We start from the raw sequence: 19,285 nt of genomic DNA on the forward strand, positions 1-19,285 counted from the left end.
TGGTTATTGCGTTTTTCAGTTCTAATGTTTTCGTTTGGTTGTTCTTTATGTCTTCTACTTCTCTGCAGAGACTTTCTATTTTTGGCTAAAGCTTTTTATATTTTGCATCTGTGTCAGGTGTAGTTGCTCCTTGAAACATTTTTAGCATAGCAGCTTTAAAATATTTGAGGAGTAATTCTGACGTTTCTGTTGTCTTGTCATTTGCATCTATTGATTGGCTTTTTTCATTCAGTTTGAGATCCTCCTGGTTCTTGGTTATGACTGATTTTCTAGTGAAACTTGGATATTGTCATTGTATGTTAGGAGGCTCCAGATTTTATTGAAACCTTCTGTTTTAGCTGGCTTTCTTTAATGCCACACTGGCTAGGGAAATGAGAGGATATCACTTAGTTACCGCTAGGTGGAATTAGAAATTCAAGATCTCCACTCAACTTCGATACCTGAGAGGTAGGGCATCTATTATGGCTGGGAAATGAAGACAAGTTCTGACTCCCCACCAGGTGTCCTCTGACACCATCCCAGGAAGGAGTACTCACCTCTTATTCCCTGGTGGAGGTAAAAATCCAGCCTTGGTACACCATCTCAACTGATATTGTGGTGGTAAGGAGATGATGAAAGTCTGGGCTCCCTATTTGGCCTTCTATGACATTGTCCTGTTGAAGGGTCCCTAAGTACAGCCTGGTGAAAATGTAGACTTTCCACCCAGCCTTTACTGGTGTGATGGTTGGGTCACATTTTTCCTGTTATGTTTGAGTAAGGCAGTTATTGTCTAAACAATTTCCATCTTGCTAGGCTACCCCTTTCCTGGTCCCTCGGCTAGACAGAAGAGGCTTTTGTTGCGTATTTTTTTTTCTATTCCCTTTGGTGTTTCCAGGCTGTGGGCTTCTTCAGCTCTAAGTTTGGGATATATGAAGCAAAAATGAAGCCTAAGGAACTCAACACCATGTCATTCCTCAAGTTTCGAGGTCCTTAGATTGTCTGCCTTCTCTCTACCATTCAGTCTTCTTATGTTTATCTTATATATAATGTCCATCATTTTTATTTTTATGTAGTGAGATGAATTAAGCATGTCTATTTCTTCTCAGAAGGATCAAAGAGGCACTAGTTTATTTACAACAAAAAAGAAAAATATCAGAGTAGATCACATGTAGTAAAGAAAAATAATGTTTCATAAAAACTTGGTTCAGTTCATATACATATAGATGTGCTTGGGCACTGGTTTATAATATGAAATCTGTTTCTTATGGTATCATGGTTAAAAACATTTTAAAGTCACCAGTGTGGACCACTTACCAATCTCTCAACCTGATACCTGAATCCCTCATCTAAAGCTTCATAGAACCTGCCCTCGTATTCTCTTCATAAATGAAAACAGTTAATGTTCTTGGGATCATCCAAACCCTTGCCACACTCTACTGATGTTGAAATATGTAAGTTAAGCACTATTTTAATTTCCAATATATTTAATTGTCTAGATATCAAGGGTAGGATGAGTAAATATTTGATGTGATATTTGATATGGTGATTAAATTTTAGTAGTCTTTGGAAAATGAGATTCCCTTATAGCAAACTGTTTCACAAAGATGAAACTGTCCCTGTAGACAAGTAAAGCAGAGCGAGTGTGCATCATGTGGCTCGGAGGAGCCTGTGTCCTGACACAGCTGCACGTGGTCTGAACATCTGGCTGGGATGAATAGTCATCTGGGCCTAGCTTGGGCAACCATACCACAGTCCTCAAGGCTATCATCAGGCAAACTTGTGAGGACAACAGACTGTGTTTTGGGGTTCAATCCTTTACTTTCCATGCTGTTCGCTCTCTTCTCTCGTTGTAGTGACTTCCTTCTCCCCATCTCTTCCTGTATGGAATAGAGGAGTCTCTATTACTGGTCACTTAGGCTTGCTGGGAACAGACATGCTTACCTTTTAATGCTGCTGAATTATCCATCTGGAAATTTGTATTTTACCCCTGTATTTGAATAGAGAAGGACTTGTACTTGTATTTAGAAATTTTAAGTTTCAGCAAGTATATGAAAAACAAAATTTAGCTCACTTAGACATTTGGAAATCATATTCTGTCTCCTCATAACCTGACCAAAGAGATAAAATTGAACACAATTTAGCTCACTTAAATTGCCTGGGAGTGGAGGAGTGCAGAATAAGTTAGAGGACCTATGAGTTCTTCCTTGATGTGGCTGGGGTGGAGGGGGCTGGGGTTCTCAGATCCCAGTGCCCTTCAGAACATGGTTGTACTCTACCCTAGAAGAAGGGTCAGCAAACCTTTCCTGTAAAGGTCCAGCTACTAAATATTAATATTTTAGTCTCTGCAAACCACACAGTCTCTGTCACAACTGCTCACCTCTGCCGTTGTAGCACAAAGGCAGGTATAGACAATATGTGAATAAATGAGCATGTCTGTGTTCCAACAAAACTTTTTTATGGACATTGAAATTTGAATTTCATGTGGTTCTTATGTGTCACAAAATATTCTTTTTTCTTCCAAGCATTTAGAAATGTAAAAAACCTCAAAATACCCATAAACACATTCCCATTCATTCATGTGAAACTTTTTGTAAATGATCTAGGCACTTTTCTGGGCACCTGAGGTCCCCAGCTGAGCAAGGGAGTTTTTTCCTCAAGTCTTCACAGTGTCATCTGGATTGATTCTACCTTTTATAAGTGTTTCTTGGTAACTATGTATTCCTAATGCACATCTTCCTTGCTAAGCTATTACTATCCTTATTTAGCTTTCTAAGTCATAATGGGAGTTATGAAACCTAGAGCAGAATATGTTGCTAGGATTTCAAGGGTATTTTTCTCCCTTAAGAAGAGCTAAGCAATCATGTTATTGGTTAAAATGGAATCATGTCATTTTGCAGTGGTTCACCTGAAAGTTATAGAAGACCTAACAGTGGCTTAATAAGCAGGAAATTATTTCTCTCACATAGTATCAAATCCAGAGGTGGGGCAATTAAGAACATGGTTTGTGTAGCCCAGTGATGTCAGAGCCAAAGTTAGCCTCTTGCCTTTGTCCCATGTTTGCAGCTCTATAGTGACAACATGTCTGTAGCAGCTCGAGACATCACTCCTGCATTTAAAGCAGAGAGAAAAAGAGAAGAGTGGTATCAAGATCTGTCCTCCTCTTTTTCAGTTCCAGAACTATTTCTTTCCTATCAAACTTCTGTTTACGTTCTCTAGGGAAGAATCTGTCCACAGCCACTTGTAGCTGCAAGGGAGGCTGTAAAATTGAGTATTTGGCTTTGTAGCCATATTGCAGGAGGTGGCAAGGAGAGTATTGGCAATGTGTAGCCAATCAGAAGTGTCTCCTACAAAGAGGTGCAGGGCTTTTGTAGTGGTCAGATGACTTCTGGAGGGTAGTCTCTGATGAATTTGAATCTAGAATATAATGATTGAGCAACTCCATTAATTAAACAGATATTTGGAGAGTGTCTGCTATGCATATATTATGTGAGAGAGGTTTGAAAGAAGGGCATGTCCTTCAGGAACTTTGTCTCTACCTAGAAGCAAGACACACACATGAAATTTTAAACAACCTGTCTCAGTTCTAACAACTAACACGGGGATTAAAGTATATTTGTTTCTAAGGTCATTAATTCTTTCAGCAACATTTATTAGGTGTTGAATTTGTATAGCTATTTAGGCTTTGCAGGTACACAGATGAATAGGACAGTCTCTGCACATGGCAGTCAAGTAAATCAGTAGTTACAGGACAGCTCTACGGTTCTGTGATTTGACATATTTTTGATGAATTACACAATTAGATTGGAAACAACTTGTATTTGCTCTTTGGAAAAATATGTTACTCACAAGAAGGGAATGGCAGTGAGTAGGATCGAATCTCAGTATCTTTCCATCATATCTATGCTTATTCCACAAACAGTGATTGAGCACCTACTGTAAGTTAGTTACTTGGCTGCACACTAGGTTTGTAAAGCTCAATAAGAAGTAGTCACTTGCTTCCAGGGGCTCCTAATCATCTACTAGGAAGATGTGTTAATAAATATTTGCAATGCATGGTATAGACACACATACAGATCTAATAAGAAAAAGAGGTGAATTGTCAACATTGCTTAGGAGGATATATTGGGCGCAAGATTAGTTAAATCTTCGTGGTGGGGAAAAAAGAGATAATTAATATTCCTGAAGGGGTTATCCATGCAAATAAGAGAAGGGAAAGGTATGTTATGTAAAAAGATGAGTTCTATCAAAGCAATGGAGCACAAAACACTTCAGGGAGCTGCTAGCTATTTCTACATGATGGCAGTGGAGGTACCACATTACAGAAGCCAGTTCATCCTAAGGGGCTATTGGGAGTGTTTGCGCAGTGTCTCTATTCAAGGCAAAGCTCAGAATAAAGGAACATTCAACTTGAACAAGGCTCCATCCCTTGTTTCATGACAGAGTGTGGTGTGGGTGGGGATTGTTAGGACTGGAAAGTTGGGTGACTTCCTGGTAAGACCCACTTGTTCTTTGGAATGAATGTGGTGATGCCAGTGCATTGCCCAGGTCTTTTTGCATCATGGTGAAGAGACAAAATAAGGCCTGACACTTTGTTCCTGATAGTCTGTTACTGTATCCTAACTCACATGAGAATGGCATGGTCCCCAGAGGCTAGGCCCAGGAGAGCCGGGCTCACTTCCAGCACCCAGCAACCGAAGCTCTGCTTCCGCCCGTCAGGCTGGGACCTGTTTTGGAGGACATTTTCTTTACAGGAAAATTCTGGAGTAAGCTGATACTGTCGAGGTATCACTATTATCCCTTTAGAAAAAAAAGAAAAAAAAACACATTCTAGCTGAAAATTATGATGAGATTATTGTTAAACTCTCAAACCTTTATCTTTTTTTTTTTTTAACCACCAAGTAAATTAGAGGAAGAAACTCTCAAATCTTTAAATAAAAATATCTTTTGAACTATTCTTTCTATTTATGGAGGCGGTGGGGAGTTGAAATGAGAGGGAGTGGGAGGCTTTTTTGTTTTTTTAAATTTTATTTTTGATTGTGGTAAAATATATATAAAAAATTTATTTTAACCATCTTTAAGTGCTCAGTTCAGTGATATTAAGTATATTCCCACTGTAACCATCACCACAATCCCTCTAGTGCATTTTCTTTATCCCACACTGAAACACTACCCCCATAACTCACCAATAATTCTCCATTTTCTCTCCCCCAGCACTGGATAAGCACTGTTCTATTTTCTATCTCTATAGATTTGATTGCTCTAACTACCTCGTATAAATAGAATCATACAATATTTGTCCTTTTCTGTCTGGCTTATTTCATTTAGCATAATGTCTTCAAGGTTTGTCCATGTTGTAGCATGTATCAGAATTTCATTCCTTTTACAGGCTGAGAAATATTGTATGTATCACATTTTGTTTGTCCATTCATCCATCCATGGGCATTTGGGTTGTTTGTACCTTTTGACTATCATGAATACTGCTGGTATGTACATGAGTATAAAAATATCTATGTGAGTCCCTGCTTTCAGTTCTTTTGTATATATATATCTAGAAATTGAATTGGTGCATCAAATGGTAATTCTGTGTTTAATTTTTTGAGAACCCACCAGGTACTTTTCCACAGCGGGTATATCACTTTGCATTCCCACCAGCAATCCACCTGGTTTCCAATTTCTGGAAGGGTGGGGTTTTGCACGTAAAAAAAAAAAAAAAAAAAGATTGTGCCTTCAAAAGGGCATCTCAAAACAATGCTGAAATTGTACATTTGCAAAGAAGAATTTCTGTTACATTTTTAAGAGCAATGTTTGTGAAATGCATTTTGGTTTTTAACTCTTCATTTCAAAAATTTCAATATTAGTGACATTCGAATTAAATAAAAATGGCACTTCAGTAAAGACCACAAGCTGCCTGCCGTGTCAATTCAATAACTAGAAATCTGTCAGGCACAGGAATGGTTGGGAAGATCAGGGAAACAAGAAGAGGGTCTCGAAGCTGACCCATGAGCTTCTGAGCCCATTAAATTGAGTAAATAACTTCAGTGAAAATAGGCAGGGGTAGCAGTGAGAATAGAAAAGCGACAGCAAATAGGGGCACCTTTTACACGATGAGCAAAGAGATGGAGGTCACACTTCATAAGAGGCCATTGGAAAGTGGCTTGATTTGTAAATATTAGGGACATGAAATTTCAGGGAAAACAAAGCAAAGCCTGTCAGAAATAGTTTTAAATAAATAAGCCCAAGCACAAAAACCTAAATCAACTACTGGCTTTGCAGTTGAAGGAGAGAACAGCTATGGAGGATTAAAATATTTGTGTGAAGAATAAGGCTACGTGTGTAGAAAGTCAAAAACCTGGACGATGTCAGCTGTTTATAGATATCTTACATTTTGAAAGCCAAGTATTTACTAGCATAGAAAAGCTTCCTTCTGGTTTAAGCTTCCTTCTGGTTTAAGGTAAGATCAGGTAAAAAAAGGAGATTTCTGCCTCATTCTGCAGCTACTGGTTCATTCTATAGCTGAACAAGTGTTTCTGAAATGTCTATTATGTGCCAGTGTCTAGACTCGGGAGTGGTGGTCATGGAGATGAAAAAGGGATGGTACCTGCCCTCCAGGAGCTTACAGTGGGACTAGGTGAGGCAGACAGATCAATTAGGTCACGATCCTCGATACCATGGGGAAGATGAAGCACCAGAGGACTGTGTGCATGAGGGGGCATAGCCAAGGGGTTCTTGCTCTGGTAGCCAGAGATTCCTAGAAAGCTTTCTGAAGAAGAGGTCTGGGCTGACACAGGGTGAGTAGAAGTCAGCTTCCCAAAGAGAAGGGGGTAGGACTGGGTGGAATAGAATTTCTTCTAGGTTGAGGGACCAGCCTGAGCAGAAGCGAAGGAAGTATGAGAGTCTGCTTTGGTAGGGAGGTGATGGGGGAAGAGGGTACAAGGTCTTGGTGGCTACCAACAGTTCAGTGGTCTTCCTAGGCCATGAATTCCAAGTCATGAAGCAGCAAGGATAACGCTGGAGGGAAAGATCAAAGCCTGTAGCTCTAAATGCTACAAAGAGACCCAGGTTTAGGATAAAGGCGATATTATAGATAGCAGAATGGAAAGATTACAAAAAATCAGGGTACTTAATGACACTATTGAGCTGTGAAATCAACTAAATCTCAACTTGCCCCATTATAAGATTTCCTGTTGTGAAAGCAAATAATTTTCCTTACTGTTAAATCCAATTTGGATTTATCTGTCTGTAACCTGAAATCAGGTGCATCCCGAATGAGCCATGATTTCTGTGACCTTCTGCAGACACCTGTATGACCTTTTGCAACCATAACCTCTTTGAGCTTCATTTCCCTTGTCTGTGAAATGAATATAATTATGTCTGTTTTTCATGAAGATTATTTGAGATCTAGAACAAAGCCTGAGGGAAGAGACATGAACTAATACATGTTGAGTGCCTACTCTGAACCATGAGATAGGTTGGTCCTTGGTTTTAGGAAATTTAGAGACTAGAAGAGAAATGCATCATGTCCAGATAAAATGTCAGAAATAAGATCACATGCATATAGACCTTTGTACAATCAGTGTGTATAGATCATTCAATATTTTTTGGACACTTACTATTCCAGGCACATGATCTGATGTGAGGTAGATACAGGGTGGAGATCAGAAAAGGAAAGGAAAAACATATTTGAAGAACTGGTGTTTAAACCAAAACCTGAAAGTGAGAGGTGTTAGGTGAAGAATGGGAAAGAACATTGCAGGCAAAGAAACGTACAAAGTTCAGTAGGTGAGAAGGAAGTTGGTGTGTTCAAGGAAGAGACAAGGAGGCGTGTGGCCATAGTGTCATGAACAAGGGATAACACGGTAGGAGATGAAGTTGGAAAGGTAAAAAGGGACAGATATTGCAGAGCCTCCTTGGCCATGTTAAAGACTTTTGAATGATCTAAGTGTGAAACAAAGCCATTAGAAAGTCTTAAGCAAAAGCCTCATATATACATTTAAATGGGACTTGGGTGGTCAGGTGAGGTGGGCATTTGGATGAGTTAGTGGTCTGGCTGGGGGTTGTGGGTAGCTTGGGCTGGGGGTGGCAGTGGAAATGGAGAAGAGTGGATGGATTTAGTAGTATTTTGGGTGTAGAGCAACTGGATTCAGCGACAGATGGAAGGAACGTGATGAATCATGGAGAGAGTGATGTCAAGGATGATGCCTCAGTTTCTGAGTAACCAGGGAAGACTGGAGCAAGCAAACGTTTTTTGGGTAGGAAAATTGACGATTAGTTTTGAACATGTTAAATTTGAGTCCTCTGTTTTGCACTGAAATTGGAATGTTGAGCAGCAGTCTTACTTCTTTCTTATATTCATAAGAAAGGTCTGTCTAGGCTGGAGTTAAAATTTGAGAGTCACCTGCATGTTGATTGGGAACACAGGAATGGGTGGCACCCGTGTTAAGGAGGGCGTGAAGTGTGGGAAGGAGACACCTTACCTCACTCCTTTGGGGAAGGCTTCCCTCATCCCTCAGGTGTAAAGTATTCTTCAGAAGCCTGACAAAGAAGAGGCAAAGAGAAAACCATGGCCTGGATGGGGTGTGAAGCAGAGTAGAATTTTAGAATCGCAGAAGCTGGCTGGAGGGGAAGAACGCTGAGAAAGGGCAAAATGAAAGATATTGGCCAAAAGAAGGTCATTAATGAAGTGGAGCCCTGAGGGAGATGGGGGAAGGGGGTAGGTATCTGGCCTTAAATCGTCTGAGATCAAAGGGAAGGGTTTGAAGATAGGAGTTTAACTAAATTTGAGGGGTTAGGATCACAGAGAGGTAAAATCATTTACCACCAGAAATGTCAAAATACACATACCTGCCACGCACACATGCATGCACACACCTACACATATGTTTATGGGAACCATCTGAGTGGAATGCATGGTTCTCATAACATTCACTGCTATTTGATAATAACGAGTACATAGGAGGGGCTCGGTAAATATTTGCTGGATTAATAAATATCCCTAGAAAAGTGAGCTTTAGATTTCATTTGTGGGGGTATCTATGTTAAAGGGCATGGAGAGAGTAAGATGGAAAAAATTGGAAGCCATGGAGCATGACCCCGTTGAGCTATCTGCTGTGGGTTTTCCTTCTTTTCCATGTAGAAGTGAACTCGGTTTTAAAATCATTAGTTCTTTTGTCTTCCTCTTCTATTAGATTGTGAATTTTTTGAAGGTAAATCTATCATATATAAATACATGTTTCCAAAATCTGACCCAGGGATGGCACATAGTAAGTGCTCAGTAAATATTGGTTGAATGAATGTGAGCGCGTACAGAATGGAGAAGATTCAGAGGGGGGAAAGGGAGCACTTTTCAGATGGAGGCAGAGATACAAGCTAAACTGCAGGGGTTGCAATAATTGCAGGTGTGGGAGGCAGTAACCGAGTTGCCTGATTTGGTATTCTCACCTGTAATGTGGGGATTAGTAACTTGCTCAGAGTGAAGCAACTTGGAATTGATGGTTTCTGGATTTGCCCTGAAGTCTTTCTGATTTCTGAGCTCAAGTTTTCCCACTATACCATGCTCCCTCCTCACCGTATTATTTCCCGTAGTTATCACACCACCTCTCCACTCGCAGATGCCTTGTTTCTTCCCACTTAGGCCTGATGAAATATTTTCTGTCATGGACACTTTCTTTCTATGATTTGTTTTCTGAGTTCTATTTGTTCCTCTTTTCCTAGCTCTCCACTGTGGTTTGAATCCACGGGGTATTGATCACCCTGCCCGGGCCGAAGGTATTAAACTGCAAATTGAAGGTGAAGGTGTGGAATCTCAATCCATTAAAAACAAAAATTTCCAGAAGGTGCCTGACCCTAAAGGAACCCCCAAGCGACTGCAGGCAGAAGCTGAGACGGCAAAGGTGGGTAATAAAGCAGTTAATTAAGGAGATTCTAAAGCTATGGCTTTGATATGCTGTGATCCAACCGAGAAAAACTGAGAGTGCTTTCGCTAATTACCATGTATCTTGAGTTAAGTGAATGCTGCCTCTTGAAGGTAAGTTTGAATAAATGAAAATATTAACTGCATTCCCTTTGGCATGGAATTGAAACACATTTGTGGCCAGTCTTATGGCGTGAGGCTCTGAGCTATGGGTAATAGAGAACACTTTGGACTTAAAGATAAAAGAGTCACCTGCCAAGCTCAGGTTTACCAGTTTATGATGTTGGACAGGTCATGTAACTTTGAGTTTCAGATTTTTCATCTACGGAATGGGAATCATAAAAACGACCTCACTCATTGTTGAGCAGATCAAATGATTTCATGCATGTGGAAGGAAGCATTTTGTAAAAGCCCAAATACTACACGACTATGAGAGGCTTTTGTTTATAGACACTGTTAATTAAGAATAGCTGATATTTTATGAAATATGTATACTTCAGTTCCTGTTTGAAGGACTCTTGATATTCTGGCTTTTTATGTCCCTGTAACAATCCCGTGAGGCAGAAGATAGTAAGTAGGACCCTAATTAATGGAAGATAAAATTGTTTTATTTTGCTATAGGATATTCAGTTCTCTTTAGTCGTTAGCCTAAATGTAGATACCATGAAACTGCCAAAACAATGGTAAAGATACACTGAAACATGGGTTTTGAGGGGTAGGTAATTCATTAGTAAGAACAGCTTCTTCTAAAGGCTTTCTACAATGGAATTGGCACTGTGTAGATTTTTGTCTGACATCAGTGAAGATGTTCATGTTGGGGTCATAGTGTTGAAGATGTTTATATTAGTTTTCCCCTTGGAAATTAAGGAAATGAAACTTCACGTGGCATTTGGTTTCTCCTCCTTTGTGTATTCCCTGCAAGAGAATTTCTTTTCAAATGTTTGTTGAGTGAATGAATATATGCATGCCTTGGAAAACAAATGTAAGCGCTTAAGAAAAATTTTAAGGGAAAAGGTCACTTTGTTGTTGTACAATAACCACCTCGCTTCTCCTCCAAGTAATATCTTCCAAAATCAAATGTGAATTTTTTTTTGCTTTATCTACAGTTTTGAATAATTACCATGTTTGCTTCTCTTCTTTAGTGCGAATAACGAAAAATTGTTGACATTAAGTGTGTGCGTGCATGTGTGTATGTGGTAGGCAGTGGGGAATGATTACCAAGGAATATATTGTAGGTATTTTGCACTAGATATTTTAGCTGAGAGAAATTGCACTTCATAGGAAATTGGTTGATGATTGTTGAAGTTTGGTTTGTGAGAAAAGTTGGAAACAAGTGAACCATGTTAAGATATCTAAACCTGATCAATCTGTGCTGCCACACAGGCAACTCGAATGAGCCAGGAAAAACATCTTAAAGGTCTTCTTTAACTAGGAAGATAAATAGTTTCTCTGAGTAGGCTATTTTCAAAAGGGTGCTTCAAATGTTAAAAATTATAGTAGAGAGAAAATAAAAATTGGTATATTTCTGATTTTTAATTCAACTTTAATTAAATATTTCTAGATTATATCCCTTTTATTTTCAAATAGATTGGTAATGTAAACAATTTGATTCAAATCTGATATGATTTGATTACTTCTGAATTATTTTGAATATGTGATATTGTAGTAGATCCTGAATTTTTATGTCAGTTGCACTTTGCCTTGGTTTTTGGATCACTTTATGGTTGTTTTACTGAAAACATACTTCACCGAGAACACAGATGTCTATAATGAGCCTTTCTTCAGGAATAGATCACATATTGGAAACCAAATTCATTTGAGTTTATCTAAATTATCTACTATGAGCCCTCCATCCCAAACAAATGAGGTTGAAAAGGGAGATTCTGGGGTTTTTCACACTGCCATCATATTCAGGGGTGAACAGACCTAAAAGTTTTAGTAAAGCTTAGACAAAATATTCATCCAATTTGCCACAAAGGACTAGGTGACAATGGTGGTTGCTAGGGGGAACAGGGCTAAAAGTACTGTATTGTGATTACTATGGATGCCAGAAGCATCACAGACCCTGACATTTCTGTACCACAGACAATGTGAACTTGTTTTTTGCATGTGCAAACACATTTACATTTTCCTTTCTGTTGCATTCATTTAGAGGGCTAGTGGAATTGTGAGCCATCTTCCCCACCACCCCCCCTTGAGTATATGATTGAAACTTGGGTAACTTCATCTACTCTAAACTTACCTAAAAAAGAAAACCTCTCTGGCTGGAAATGCATGCATTTAAAGCCATTCAGTAATGTAAATTGGCACAGCTTTTCGGGAGGACTGTTTGATAGTAGTTATCAAAATTTTAAATGTGTGTAATTTGGGGAGCAATAATTCCCTCTCTAGAAACCTGTCGTAAGGAAATAATCCATCCAGATGTACAAAGACGGCTACAAGAGAAAACACTGGAAATTGCCCAAATGTCCATTCATAGCACATTGGCCAAAGAAACAGAGTGTATTAATGCAATGGAATAGAATTCTTTCTTTGTAAGGATGCATGAGACCTATATGTATGTATGTGGGAAAACTAGGTAATAATATTTTGAAGTAGGGGAGGAGAAGGGCAGGTTATGGCACAGTGTGCATAGTATGTTCTCAATTATGTAAAAATTTCTTTCTCACTATAAAGGTATCACTGAGTCTGGGAGAGTTTGCTCCACAATTTGAGCAACCGTTTATATCTGGAGTTGAGATTATGGGGAAAACTTTCACTTTCTGAACTTCTGTTTTGTTTGACTTTTTAAAAAGATTTGCATTCTTTTAAGTATATTGACTTTAAAGCCCCTTTTAGATTGCCCTATTAACTTTAGTAGCTTAACCATGACTTTTCCTGTTTTTTGGGTTAGTATGATGCCTTTTAAGGTGCTGAATTTCCTTTCATGACTTCTAATTCTTGCTGCTGAGTTTATTTGCCAAAGGAGTGAATTATCCTGGGGTCTTTTTGCCCATGTGTGCCTTGGGTTGTGGAAACTATCTGATGTGGTGCTTTTGCATTTATCCCTACCTGAACTCTGGGATTCAATAGCTGCTGCCAGGTGTTACTTTAATGTTTCAATTTGACATTCTGTCTGTTTACTTCTGACTGATTATGCAAATCAAGTCCCCTCAGTTGCACTTTCCTGTTTGCAGACTTCACACAGGAAACCTGGTTCCAGCTCCTTGTTGTGCCTTTGGGCCCTGCCACTTTAAGTCTGGCCATGTGGGGCTTTGAAACCAACCCTCAGCACACCACCTGTTCCAGATGCCCAACAGGCAGAGTGAGCTTTGTGACTCCTCACTGCTGGGGTTTTCTGACATCTAGTGAATTCTCTTCCTTGATGTAGAATTTGGTCTTATATACATTTAAAAATATTAAATATTTTCTAGTATCTTTAAGCAATAGTAGAGCCTGAGAAATAATTGTATCATGTGCTTAATCTACCATGTTGACCCTGAAATTTGTGTGCGTTCAGGATTACAAAATGTGTGTGTGTGTGTGTGTGTGTGTGTGTGTATCCATATCCATTCTGGGAAAAATAATTCTTCTTGCTTCTCTGCCATAGAAAGTGATATTTTTGGGCCATTATCCCCAGTTCCTCCAAAGACTCAGAACCCTAATTCCAGAAAGAGGTTGTCTCTGCCACAAGTTGTCTCCAGCTCTTCTAGACCAAAGAGAAACCTATAGAGGACCCAGATCACTTTTAACTCTTATTATTGGGCAGCATTCAGTCTAGTTAAGAAAAAAAAGTGAATCCATTTGAAATGTGGGTCTGCAAAAGATTTTTACCAACATGAGTGCTAAATGCCTGTGAGTGCTTGGGAGTCCAGAGGGAGAATATGCGTGCCATGCCACAGCTGCGGTTACAAGTTCAGATGCAAAACCTGTGTTTACTTAGCTTTACCAGGAGGGTACAAGGCAAGAGATATAATAGGCACTGCTTATTTCCATCTCATTGGAAGCCCAGAAGTTATCCAAGTACACAGCTTCTTTTGACTCATCACCCACACAGGGGCATGTACAGCTGCCACAGACAAGAGTCAAGGTGAGGATGGGTCTCTTTGACACAGAGGAGGCACAGCCTCTTTTTCTCACCAATCTTCTTTACCATTCCAGTCAAGTAGGCCCAAGGCCAAGTCACAGCTCCTATAGAACAGGTGTAGTTCCACATGGCAGCTTCCAAAGTAACAGCCCTGTGAGAGACTGAGGTCCTTCTCAGACAGGCCCAGCACTGAGGTTAATTAACCCTTTACTCACAGAGCAGTTGGGACAAGACTGCGAGAGAGGGAACTCCAGCATGAGTAGAACTCGACCTGTGCTATGAAGTGTGGGTAAAATTCCATTATATAGCACTAAGAATGGAGGGTACCCTTAGCAATGAAGTCTGCTTATCTTGAAGCAAACTAGAGTAGCAGAGATGTTCAGGCATGTTTGACATCAGTCTCTTAAAGTCAAGGTTCCTGTTGTGGAAATTGAGGCCAGAACAGTAGGCTGGAAAAAAGCTGTATGGGATTTGAATGCCGGGATGAGTAGCATGGATTTGCTTTCTACCCACATTGTTCAATATCACATAAGGCTATTTAAAGTTATTAAAATTGAACAAAATGAAAAAAATGCTACTTTGGTCATAGCAGCCACATTTCAAGTGCTCAATCACCACATGTGTCTAGAGACTCCTGTTTTGGATAGCTTGGACATAGAACATGGCTGACATGGCAGAAAGTTCTATTGGATGGCACGGCTCTAATCCGGGGGAAACCATTGACGTTCTCTGGGTACAGGAATAAGATGGAAAATGAAATTGCGTTGACATTGTCTCTGATCTTTGCCCATGGGCCTTGGTGGACATGTGCTTCAGTCATTAAAGAAAAAAAAAGTCAATGTCCTGAGAGTGTGTTTTGAAAGTGATGTTCCCAAATGCTCTGATGGTTGGAATTTGGGTTTCCATGGCAACTTTGGCTATGGAATAAGATCATCCCATCAGTCAGCAGTATCCTGGCTGATTCCTATCTTGGAATTCTGGGATGGGTCCTCACAAGGGGCCTAAACACGACATTGGAAAATTAGAAACACTTCTAGACTTGATTTTTCTAGGTTCTCACAAGGAAACTTCTCCTTGCTATTTTTTGTCTGTTAAATAAGGGTTTCATAAGGTTGATAGTCCTGACTTTTTCCCTGCCATCATGCTAATTCCTGGAGTCAGAGCTCTTTGGGTGCCTCTTACATTTGCATGGGTGCCCCATACCTCTCCTTTATAGAATCTGTTTTCCCATTTTATAGCTAAGAAACCTGAGAATTTAAGTGACTCACCAAAACTTAGTTTCCGGTTAATAGCTAGAGGAAGATGTAAGTAACTCTTAAGTCTAATGGCTCTAAATTCGGGATTTTTTATTCCCCTAACATGAAATGTATAAATATTCTATTTATTTGAAAAGAAAATATAATCTGTTAACACTGAGAATCTGGCCAACTAGGCAAAAAAGAAGAGGTTAAAATGCTGCATGTATTCTTTACCCCTCAGGGAGAAACACAGCAAATCTTGATTGCTGCATTATATAAGGGAGAAGCAATGCCAGCATCTGAAACAGTGAATAATTGCCTACACTTGGCTTTGGGATGCATTATGTGAATCTTTGGCAGCAGATAGCCTTTTCTCATTAGGCTAATATTAGATTTAGTTTGTATTTCTTTGGCACAGAGTTAAAGGAGCTGGCCTGGAACTTGGTGCTGGAGGCAGGAGGAGGAGAAAGCTGGGAACTTTGGATAAGCCACAGGCGGATAAATGAGAGTTGACTGCAGGGCGACTGGTGGACATTTGTAACAATGAGCAGGAGCCATTAATCTGGGATTTAAACAGAAAGCAAAAAGGACTTTGACTTAGGTTAAAAGATGAAGGGTGGATTGTACTTAACCTTGATCAAATTACATTGCTCAGCTGCCTCTGAGAAGGTCTGTGGCAATTTGGGGATAGAATGATCTAATTCTTGGCTATCTCTGTTTCTTGGCTCAAAGAGCAGAAGTGTCTCCAAATAAAGCTGCCAACCCAGGATAATGTCACCAATGACAGGAAAGGACATAATGCATGAGAAACATAATGAGCACATACTTTGTTAAGAATTCTCATAAGGGTCAGAATGAGTCCAGCAAGAGTGACTTCATGCTATGTGACTTCCAGGGCCCCAGTACATCGACATTGGGTACTTGGACAGATTTCAGAAGAAACTACAGTAAATTTATATTTGGAGAGGTAAATGTTTGTTACTAACATGTTAAACTCTGAAAAGTGTGATGGTAAATAGGGTATATTTAAGCCATAGATGTGTTGTATAATCAACAAAGAAGAAAACCCTAGGGAACATCTGATCATCTAATTTATTTTACAGGTAGGAGAGATGAGATTCACATAAGATTGAATGACTTCTCCAAGATCTTGAGGCCAGTAGTGTCACAGTCCAAACTGAAACACAGTTCTTCTATTACATGATCTGTACTTTTGTGCTGTCAAATCTACATGCAATAACAAGTGCTTGGAGCCATTTCATTAATGGTGCCTTCTGGTGGACTGAGACCTTTGTATGTGACATTTTTGGGTGCAAATTGGAGGGTGGGATTCAGGGAGATGGATCAGAGCCTACCAGATTCATTTGAGTTTGCCCAATTCAGCTAGTAAATTTTTAAGGTAATTCTCTCTGGAGATGATTGGTACTTGCTATCTCTTCTGCCTATAATATTCTTCCCCTCAATCATTGTGCAGCTGGTTCCTTGTCCTTTAGGTCCCAGCTCAAATGTGCCTCTTCAAGAGTCCTTTTCTGACCACCCTAACTAAATTAGTCCCCAGTCACACTCTCTGACATCACTTGTTCTGATGTCCTCCATAGAACTTATTCTGGTCTGAAAGCATCTTGTTTATTTTCTGTCTCCACTGGAATTTCAACTCTTTGAGAGCAGTGATCTTGTCTGTCATGCTCATTGCTGTAACATCAATGCCTGCTAGTGTATCCACATAATACAGATTAAATTTTTGATAAATGAATAAATAAGTCAGTTCATGTGATAGAGAATCCCCTTGCCTCTGGGTTTTCTTCTTTTTTTTTTTTTTTTGATTCATAGTTATTTCATTGTCTTTACCTTCTCTGTAAGTAAGGAGAAGGATGAATCCTGCTGGGTCCTATAATGGTTCACCATATCAGGGGAATGCTTTTCTGTATTGGTGGGTACAAGTGGTACATCGTCCACAGGGTAAACGAGGGATACTTCCATAACTACTCTATCCCCCTTCATCCTCAAATAGTCTAGGTTGTCCCTACGACCAGGAAGATACCTGATTACAGTCTGTGGCAGTCATTCCAAACTTCACTTAGATCCACCCTCCAGGTCAGGGCCCTGTGATCTCTGCTACCCTCTACGGGTTGGCCAAGACTTCAGATGGCAACACTCCTTCACCCTCCTCTGCAGCTCTGTTCAGGCGCCTTAGTGTAAGCATCAGCTGACTCCCCTGATTTCTACCCCATCTCCTTGATCTAGTCAAAATTTGAAGGAAATGGAAAGCAGCTTCTTCTCTTTAAATTATTAGAAACTCCTGACTTAAAGTGAAAAATCAGACCACCATGTAAAACCTGACACATTATTTCCAGGGCTGTATGAAATAGAAATAGTTTTCAGATGTTGCTTTCACACCTGGGCGTAGATATATACTGTCTTAGCTTGAGATGCTATATCAAAGTACCATACATTGGGTGGCTTAAGCAATAGACATTTATCTCTCGCAAGTCTGAAGGCTGGAAATTCCCAAGCTGGGTCGGTTCCAGTGAGAGTCCTCTTCCTGGCTTGCAGACGGCCACCTTCTCGCTGTGTTCTCACATGGCAGAGAATGCTCAGGTCTCTCTTCCTCTTATAGGTGCTAATCCCATCATGAGGGCCCCATCCTCGTAATCTCGTCTAAACCTAATTACCTCTCAAAGGCCCACTTTCAAATACCATCCCACTGGGGGTCAGGGCTTCAACCTATGAATTTTAAGGGGCACCCACATTCAGTTCGTGACATATACACATTGAGGAGCCCTTATCCAAAATGCTTGGGACACCAAAACACCAGAAGTGTTTTGGATTTTGGAGGGTTTTTTTTGGATTTAGGAATATTTGCATATACATAATGAGATATCTTGGAGATGGGATCCATGTCTAAGCATGAAATTATTTTGTTTCATATATAATATATTTACATAGTCTGAAGGTAATTTTATACAATGTTTTTAATAAAATTTTGTGCATGAAACTGTTTTGACTGTGTGTTGACTGCAACCTGTCATATGAGGTCAGGTGGAATCTTCTCTACTTGTGGTGTCATGTCTGTGCTCAAAGTTTCAGATTTGGGAACATTTTGGATTTTAGAGTTTCAGACTAAGCATGTTCAACCTGTATCAAATATGCATTTTGGCCAAATGCCAAATGGCTGAGTATTAAATCACTATTTGGCCAAAGTTGAGTATCACTATCATAAAAATGAATGTTTGGCATACAAGAATAAACCTGAAATATTAATAAGAATATCTATTTATTATAACTTAATTAAAATTATACCAAGCATATTTTTTAGAAATTGGCATAATAGAGCAGTGGTAATAATTTCTCAGAGCCATCAGCTCCTGTGGTTTTTATATTGCACATTTATGATTTTGAAAACATGCTCTTTTTCAACTGAGGTTAGTGAAGGAGCAAAATATGCTTTTGTCAAGCTCTGCCATGACAGTAACGGTGCTAATGGTGATATTCCCCCCAATTCATTAAGCTTTCCTCCTCTTCAACAATAACTGACTAAAAATAAAGACATCGTTCCTGGATTTGCCATCTTGTTGACGGCTGTGGTACAGTTTCATTGAAATAGCCTCATAAACTAAAGCTTTGGGCTGTACGTGAAGAAGGTGATTTGTTAAAATTCTCAAAATCAAGCTTAATTTTGCTGCTATGCCTTGTGCTGTTTTAATTCCTAAGCAATGTTCTCACAATATTCATGTAAAACAACACTCTCAACCCAGCAACCAGAATGATCTTGTTAATGTGTGAATCAGATCATGTCATTCTTCTCAAAATCCTCTAACCGTGCCCCATTTTTCTCAAATTAAAGCCAAAGTCCTTTCAGTGCCTTGCCAGGCCCTGCGTGATCTGTCCCCTAGTGAGTCCCTTGTGTCATCTGCTGCTATGTCCTTCCATGCTCAGGCTGCTCCGGATTCAAACCCGTCTCCTCCCCATCTCAGTGCCTGTGTACCAGCTGTTCTCTCTGCCTCGATCCTCTTTCCTCAGGGAACACAAGCCATGTTCCTTCATCTCCTTCAAATCTGTGCTGCAGCGTAATCCTCTCAGTGTGGCCGAAAC

At 39.7% G+C, this 19,285-nt stretch overlaps 1 protein-coding gene across 2 annotated transcripts in view; it reads left to right on the forward strand.

Annotated features, from left to right (window-relative positions):
• SAMD12 (sterile alpha motif domain containing 12) overlaps positions 1 to 19,285 on the forward strand; it is a 397,831-nt gene that overhangs the window by 30,309 nt on the left and 348,237 nt on the right. For both annotated transcript variants that reach the window (XM_012646559.1, XM_012646558.1), the window contains exon 2: positions 9,691 to 9,869. In XM_012646559.1, coding sequence (XP_012502013.1) covers positions 9,691 to 9,869 — 179 coding nt within the window. The remainder of the gene's footprint in view (positions 1 to 9,690; positions 9,870 to 19,285) is intronic.

Source organism: Propithecus coquereli, unplaced genomic scaffold, assembly GCF_000956105.1.
Source record: "Propithecus coquereli isolate 6110/MARCELLA unplaced genomic scaffold, Pcoq_1.0 Scaffold247, whole genome shotgun sequence".
In the NCBI taxonomy this organism is placed as follows: Eukaryota; Metazoa; Chordata; class Mammalia; order Primates; family Indriidae; genus Propithecus; species Propithecus coquereli.